Raw genomic sequence first — 8,202 nt, 5'->3', positions numbered from 1 at the left:
TTGCAGATTAGGAAACTAATCAGATTAGATGGAATCAATAATAATTAAATCAGACAACTCATAGAGTGGCATTCGAAGTGATTTTCATCATCTTCAAGGTTGTTTTACAAGTATTAGACTCTATATAAAGGAGATGAGATGACACTGTGAGTTTTGGAAAAAGGAATCAATTACTGTTCCATAATCCATACTGTTTCTGTATCAGACTCTATAAAATAAAATACAAAATGATGGGAATAGCTAGAGTGTGCTCTAGATTAGTGCAAGCACTTGGAGTTACAGGACCAAGATCAGGCTGCGCTGATTCCAATCCAAGTTGCAAACCCAACAATGCACCTCAAGTTGACGACTTGATGATCAGAGCCTTAACTGCTGTGTTTGGAATGCAAAATGATGGCAAAATAAAGAAGCAGAATGCACGCCAAGTGGTGGAGAAGCTCGGTCTGATATACATGGAAGAAGAAGACGGTGATGAAATGGCGGTGGAGGAAGTGCTTAGTGGACTGGAAAAAGGGTCAGACCGACATGATTTGCTTCTGGAAGCTTTCAAAATATTTGATGAAGATGGGAATGGCTATATTGAAGCAGCGGAGCTGAGAAGGGTGTTGCAGTGCTTAGGTCTCGACAAGGGCTGGGATCTCTCCGATATTGAGAAGATGTTGAAGGTTGTGGATTTGAATTTGGATGGAAAGGTTGACTTTTCTGAGTTTGAATGGATGATGATGGCGACAAGTTAAATTTTCATTTTTTCTTATTGATGTTTCAGTTCAGAATCAATTTGTAAATTCTTTCCAAGATCATTGTTTTCCCAAATAAGACATAATCTGCTTAATTAAAGAAAAGATTGTTTTGTTTGTGTTAAGTACACATCAAATAAGCTACTCAATAGCTTACTGTTTTATTTATAAATAGTTGTAGCAGGCTAAATAAAACACCATGTATTGTACAAACTACAAACAAAATAGCTAATTTAATGAAGGGAAATAAGAAAGAGAGGTTTTAATGCCAGAGCTCGGTAACACAGCTGACGGCGTCACTGATGACACTATTCCTGAGATTGGCGTCACTAAGCGCAGGTCCAGAGAGTGCCATTCCACCGTAAGAGTTTTCATGATCTCCATTGATTGTGACTGTTGGCGACACATTTGCTACTGCTCGAATACTATGGCGGTTCAGCGGTGGGGGTGAAGTTAGATGATGTTGATTTTGGATAAGTTGATTCAAACTACAGGTTAAGGAGCCTCGAGTCACCATGTCTTCAGCCAATTTCACCTGTACATATAACTAATATCCAATCAATATATGTATGATTGATTTTAACGTAAATTAAACAAAGCCCACGTACCTTGGCCCTCAAAGCTTCTACATCTGATTTAAGCACTCGATTATTTGTATCAGCATCCCGATATTGTTGAGTGGTATCTGAAAGCTGCTTGTACAGAGATGCATTTTCTCCTGAAAGTTGGTCCACCTGCAATTCAAGATCATGCAAATGTGCTTGCTTTCTTTTTCTGGATCGTCTAGCTGATTCCCGGTTAGAAACCATCCTGAATATTAAGATGTATTACTTAATTAGTTATTAAGGGATATCTGACTGAAACGCGATAGGTTATTGGCGAGCGTGGGTACCTTCTAATGCGTCTTACATCAGTGGGGTTAGTGCTCTGTTCACAAGGACCAGCTTCTATCTCTACATCTTCATCATCCGAGGAACCACTGCTTGTCAACACTCTTGTTTGGTTATCTCTGTCTTGTGCTTTGTTAGCGGATGCTGATCCACCATCAATTTAATCACAATTGACTAATATACAATTGATTAGTTAATTAATTAAATATGGAATGAAAGAAAAAATATACCGCAAACAGACGAGTGGGCATCAATGGGTGTTGATGAGGTCCTGGACTGCTTTGGGCTCATATGGCCAGACCACACCCCAACGGATTCTGCAACTCCACCACTTGTTAAACCATTCATCTTGTCCTGCATAGATATATACATTATTAACTAATTAAGTTACGCGTTTATTTGAGAATTTTGCCTTGATTTGCTTTGCTAAATTTTCCTTTTTTCTTTTTTTGTTAACCAATTACTATTTTAATTAAGTCCACATCAGCATCTTTGGCAGTCTCCATATTTTAAAGGCAGTCGCTTTCTTCTACACACTGCACTGATAATACTTAATCGGTCAACTCTTGATAAAATTACAAGTTCAAAACTCATCAAAGATAATATTTGTTCTCTTTAACAAGTTTTAATCTATGATGAAATGTTAATTCAAGTTTAAGATGGGAAAAACGAATTCTTTGTTGAGTTTTTACAGAGAACAAAGTGACAGAGACAAACTCAGTATATAAAATCATACGATCAGCGAGTAATAATACTATAATAGTAATGGAAATGAAATGAATAGAGAGAGGGAGAAGGACAGAACCAGAGTTTTGAAGGCGAAAGCGAAATCTGCAGAACAAAAATCACTGAAAAAGCCCTCTAGCTCGGAAGGAAAAGCGATATCATGGATTTCCTTCATGTCTCCACCTTTAATAATATGGCTATGGCTTGTCTTCTTTATAACCTCTTGGAGAGCCAGCTCTGACTCGCTTCGCTTCATCTCATCACTTCTCGTCCCTCTCTATATTTATATATTTGAGCGGAAGAAAGAAAGGGGAGGCGTTTGAGCTATATTGGGTTCTTATATACACAAACACAACACCATGAAGAAGAAGAAAAAAAACAAAAAAGGTACGTCTCTACGTGTGCGAGTGAGTGAAAGTGGAGCCAAACTAAAAAGTTTAACCTTACTAAAATTACGCAAATATCCCTCCACAGATGATACTAAACCTCTTGGACATGGCATGTAAATAACAACGGCAGAGCAGGGTTATCATGGAGACAGCAAGGACAAAAGCGACAGAGGACGATTTAGACTGCCACCGACCTTTGGACAAAGTTGCTGATTAGATTAGATGCCTCCACTCTTACTTTTCTTCCAGTTTTTATAAAGAAAGCAAAATCAGTAATTGCTTTTCACTGACTTTGCTCACTTTAGACTGGGCATCGGGCAATTACCTAACTTTGTACAGTGAAACACCCTCCACATTGCGACCGCATTTTTATTACTTTCTCCTTGTTTATTGGCTTCCTTTTACTTGGCCAATCCAAACCCATTCATTGTATAGGAAGCTTTTTGGTTCCTTTCCTTGCTAATTAAGGACTCCAGTCCAGGAAAAACCTATAAAAGATTTTGTGGCCACTTGCGCTTTACCTATCTGGATTATGAATTCAAACCTGAGCTGAAGGGCATAATTTCTTGCAGTTATATAGATATTGGCAGACCCATTTTGAGTATAACCCTATCACCAATACTGCCTAAGAGATTTCAAAGAATCCTACAAACAAATTTTCCAGAAAATGTTAAAAGCCCAGTGGCATGAAAAGTAAATAAACAACATTTCTTTGGATAGGACGGTAACAGAAATCTCATCATCCCCTTGAAAAGAGACAACTTCTTCAAGAAATATATCAATTATCAAAGTCTTAACGAGTCACTTTTCCACTCATGCACTTTTTTTTATTGCTTTCTTCCGGTAAGTGTATATGCTATACCTGCAGCTTTTTTGTAGTTTCACAGTTTTTGTTTTCTTTGACAGAGTTTTATTTTATATATAACAGCCCAAAATTAAATATTTCAATCCCAAGACTAAAACTTTATGCACATCAACGTATTGAAACAATGAAGCCAATCCCCTTTCAGCTTGGGATTTGGGAATCAAGGCAAAGAATCAGTCTTTTTCTCTTGAGTAAGAAGGTCAGATAGGCTTGTTTGTTATAGGCTGTTCTTTTATCCACAGTGCTTCCGGAGAAGATGGATTTTCAGGTCTCCGGTAAAGAATGGAAATGGACTGAGATGGATCTTTAGAAATACGTGGGCTTTCCTTCCCTTATCGGTGAGAAGAAAGCTATTTTGACAGAACTGCCTAATTAATTATGTTATGAGTGTGTTATTGTTAGCTGTATGTTCTACTCTATAACGATTATGAATACTCTTAAGTGTAGCTGTATGTTCTTGTTAGATTTCGGGGTACTTCAAAGTTAATTACTTACTAAGCTGCCCATTTGATTAATATAAATCAGTAATTAAGCAATTAGTTAATTACTGATTAGCATCGGTAATCCTCGAGAGAGTTGGATCAACCCAGTGGCCCATTTTGTTAGGATGCAAATGAGCCCACTTTCCGCGATGGGCCAAGGATGGTCATTTAATTAGTCATCAATAGCCATCATGGACACATGCCAAATTTTGAATAGAGAATGTAAGCCTTGCAAAAATTTTAAGGTCCATTTTATATTTCTATTATTAGACTACCAGAACAACACAACACAATAGTAGTAGAAGACATTTTTTTTTTTTTTAAATTTATATATATGGGATACATGAAACTGAACTAAGCCTCTGAATTAGAAGAAAATCCTTGGGCCCAAGTTAAACGTTTTTTCTTTTTTCCAATTCCAACTAATTACAAAATGGAACTCACGCCGGTGAGTGGTGATGCAAAAAAGAAAAAGAAAAAGGCAATCCATATATATATATATATATATATATATATAAATATATATTTGATGATATGATGATAGTTGTTCAATTATTACAATATGATGATATTCAGACAAAGTTCCTTTCTCCATTGGCATGACTAGTCTTTCCCTCTGAACTGCTAAACACGAAGTCTAGGTTGTAAAGCACTGGGACCATTGTAACACAACACAAGAAAACCAGCACCGGCCCAAATATCCAGAGCAGCAGAGGCATTGCTGTGTAGAAGAGCCTATTCCCTACTGTGTTTAGAACAAAACCCTTTTCTAATAACTCGCCCACATACTCGGGAGTGACTACGGACATTGGATCTTGCGGCGTATTGATAAGCAAGTTGACCTGATTCACAAACCTAATGGACAGAGAGTGGCAAAAAAATGAGAACAGAAATATGCTTAAAATGGTCACATATTTCAATGCCACCATAAATTCACCATGCGCCCCATATACGACATCGTTTAGAGGCTTCTTCACGCTGTAAGTGCTGCTTATAATGGCTGCCAACCCAGCAGAGAGAAGGATTGATGTAGTGGCCATTAGGGTCGAACCCATTATCAAATTTCTGAGGGTCTGAACGGCCAAGATATTCTTCTTGTCATTGTCCTGCACCCATATAATTAATATTTATATATACTAATAAAATTTGCAAGATTTCAGGAAAAGCAAAAGGAGTGGTATGATCTTGTTATGCATTGACAGTGCAATTAGGAAAAAAAGGTTAAAGGAAAAAAGGAAAAAAAAAAAAAGAAAAGAAAAGAGGAGGAATAGTTATGGTGGCATCCAAATATGCAATAGAATTTCCATTTCTTAAAATAATAAAAAGATAGAATGAATATCATTTTTCCCTTTACTACACTGCTTGATCAATATTCAATAATATAGTGGCAGTGACAGTGAAGAGCACTAATAATTGATAATTTATCTAACTTAATTTGCATGGAATCAATTGGGAATTTTGGTGGAGTGGAGCTGCCACTTGCTCTCCTTGCCATTTAAAAGATATACAAATAATTAGTCGTACTTGTTTAGGATATTCCTTTTACATTTTTTCGGTTGGATCAGCTGTTAGTTTCAGATTTCCACATATATAAATGTATGGGAATTCAAAGAAGAAAAAGAAAGTAATGAATATATATCTAACTCTCATATCCTTATCCTTTATATAAATATATATGCAGAAATAATGCAGCACCAGCAGGTTCTTCAAAATATCAGAAGTTGTTATTTATTACATAAAAATGATTAGAACAACCAGGAAATACAGGATGAGATTAGAAAATTATCGAATACATTTCCATTAATGTCTATATAAACTTGTGTGAATAGTTACTTGGATATTGTTAAGAACGTATGTATATTTATAAGTAATTAAGATTTAAAACAAAAATGAAATTAGAAGGTATATATTTATATATATGATACCTTCATCATGGCAGAAACCCAGAAGCGCCTTCCCCTAGAGTTGGTACCGATGATGGTGGTGAGAGGCTGTGTTCGAACCTTATGCCATAACCATAAATGATAGGCCATACTGATTAAAAATCCAAGCGGTACCAATATCACATCCAAATAACACTTCCTCCACTCCATCATCTTCTCTCTTAATATGTAGTATATAGTCACTCCAGCTGCTAGTTTAGTTCTGATCTTGCCCTTCAGCTGGCCAAGACCAGCATATTTGCATCTGCTATTTATACAGGCCATCCAACAATGTATGTAGACCTCTTTGAATTTGCTATTCACTTTCAATTAATTCAGCAAAAAAGGCTATCCTCTACTTTCTGTTTTTATTTTTTTATTTTTTAATTTTTTTTAAAGAAAAAAGGATTATCATGGGGACCCATACCTTTTTCAATTATTATTTATTATTTGCTGCATTATGTCCTACTTTCATTTTGGAAACTTTGTCCTATTTCTCACTTTTAATTTTCTTGCACTCCTGAAACACATGCCCCGCCCGCTTCTTATATTTACGTAAATGGTACCATCACACTTCCGTTGAGATATGTATATTCTATTAATAGAATCCACACGTGTGATAAATTTCAACTACTAAATTATTTAGTTCTATTTTTAAATTAAGATTCTTGTTAGACACACTTGTAGAAGTTTATAACAGAAATTTGAAAATTATTCACATCTTTTGTATTGCAGCGATATTTAGAATATACGAAAGAGCTAAAAATATAATTAAATCATGTAAGCTCGTAAATAGAAATATTTTATTTTTATTTGCGAAGAAATTGGTACTATAAAGTGAGTATAATTTTGAGATTTAAGGAGGAAAACGGCAATATATAGATGCCAAATTGGCAGAGCAAAGATTGGATGCGGGGATGACTCACTTGGGTGCATCCTGGAGATGGTTTGATGTAATTTTTATTCTTATTTTCTTCTATGGAAAAAAAAAAAAAAAGAAAGAAAAGAAGAAAATAAATAGAGAAAGTGGCATTGAGGGAAATGAGGAAGAAACGCAAGGTTAGAAAAGGAAAGACAGGGATTTAGGAAGAGAGTGAAAATCTGACAAGGCGCAAAGAAGAGAGTAATGAAGTGGCCAAACACGCCTTTGTCATGAGAGAGTGTAGAGAACGTGCGTACGCACTAAAATATGGAACCGTTTTTCTTCGTTTGTTGAGGTTACCAAACGACTCAGCATCATTTCCTCTTCTTAATTAACGACACATTTTTTTTTTATTAAAGAAAGAAACTTGTAGTGCTCTTGTGTTGTCCCAACTCAAAAATGGATTATTTATCTATATATATATATATATATATAAAGAACTACTTTTCTCACATTAGTTTTTTTTTTTTTTTTTATTTTATATAACCAGTAGATTTAATTCCTTCAAGACGTAAAAATAACATACTTGCAGAACTGTAAACTGTAAAATTGAGAATATTTATATATAATTATTCCAACATTCCAAGGATTTTGCAGAATTTAATTGGCATGAGAGTGAGGTATATTTAATGGAATCATATTCAGTTTCCACTTTCCACTATAGTAGTCGAAAGGTTGAAACCAAATGAAGGAATATACGAATTCCAGAATAAATTCCATCTCCGTTTAATTAAAGTTAGTAGCATGTAAAATCAGGGATGGTATGTTGGTTAGGCTAATTAATTGATTGAGAATCGTAATGCTATTCCTCATAGAATTCCATATTCTTATCCTTTTAGTAGTTCTGCTTCACTTTGAATCTCCATTGTTTAACTTTCCAGAAGCTACCCATTTTGTGATTCAAATGGGATAAAATACTTTACCAGTAAAAATATTGGAAACCTCCATTGTCCAAGATATTAGTCTTAAGGCTGTATGTACAGGTTGATCTATTTGTTGTTTGAATTGACGTTGGCATTAAAATTTAGTTCAAAGCTAGCACCTTCCTTTATTGTTATGGAATTGCTTTTTGTTATCTTTGCAAATTAGATTTCTTTGGAGACAGAAATTCAAAAGCCTCAGCGACTCTTTTGGCTCTTCCAATTAACAACAATTAATCGCTTCAAAGGCTTTTCGGCATTTTGTTTTATCCAACTCGTGCTGGGTGTGCGTAAATGATTGGTTCGAGGGGCTTCACATATCAAACAAAATTCAGAAAAAAAAAAAAAA

General features: G+C 35.3%; 3 protein-coding genes and 1 long non-coding RNA gene across 4 annotated transcripts; 2 read left to right on the top strand and 2 right to left on the bottom strand.

Annotated features, from left to right (window-relative positions):
* The first annotated feature begins 49 nt into the window (after positions 1-49).
* Positions 50-760, top strand: LOC105638310 (calmodulin-like protein 3). Its single transcript, XM_012222105.4, has one exon. It carries the CDS (start codon positions 228-230, stop codon positions 735-737), a length of 510 nt encoding a protein of 169 aa, XP_012077495.1. The 5' UTR covers positions 50-227; the 3' UTR covers positions 738-760.
* A 114-nt stretch (positions 761-874) lies between these two features.
* BZIP9 (basic leucine zipper 9) lies at positions 875-2,678 on the bottom strand. Its single transcript, XM_012220914.4, has 5 exons — positions 2,433-2,678; positions 1,858-1,981; positions 1,630-1,771; positions 1,346-1,547; positions 875-1,272 (listed from the first exon to the last, which is right to left on the bottom strand). The coding sequence occupies exons 1-5, from the start codon at positions 2,607-2,609 to the stop codon at positions 1,000-1,002; spliced, it is 918 nt and encodes a 305-aa protein (XP_012076304.1). The 5' UTR covers positions 2,610-2,678; the 3' UTR covers positions 875-999.
* A 290-nt stretch (positions 2,679-2,968) lies between these two features.
* LOC110009932 (uncharacterized) lies at positions 2,969-4,105 on the top strand. The gene is made up of 2 exons (XR_002284834.3): positions 2,969-3,585; positions 3,671-4,105. It is a non-coding gene; the product is annotated as an uncharacterized LOC110009932 (long non-coding RNA).
* A 351-nt stretch (positions 4,106-4,456) lies between these two features.
* On the bottom strand, positions 4,457-6,297 carry LOC105637449 (uncharacterized). Its single transcript, XM_012220913.4, has 2 exons — positions 6,015-6,297; positions 4,457-5,195 (listed from the first exon to the last, which is right to left on the bottom strand). The coding sequence occupies exons 1-2, from the start codon at positions 6,294-6,296 to the stop codon at positions 4,662-4,664; spliced, it is 816 nt and encodes a 271-aa protein (XP_012076303.2). The 5' UTR covers position 6,297; the 3' UTR covers positions 4,457-4,661.
* Between the last annotated feature and the right edge of the window lie 1,905 nt (positions 6,298-8,202).

This window comes from Jatropha curcas, chromosome 8 (assembly GCF_041381405.1).
Source record: "Jatropha curcas cultivar XTBG-Jc1 chromosome 8, XTBG_Jcur_1.0, whole genome shotgun sequence".
In the NCBI taxonomy this organism is placed as follows: Eukaryota; Viridiplantae; Streptophyta; class Magnoliopsida; order Malpighiales; family Euphorbiaceae; genus Jatropha; species Jatropha curcas.
Note: the sequence above shows the minus strand (reverse complement) of the source record. Positions and strands in the feature narration are given on the sequence as shown.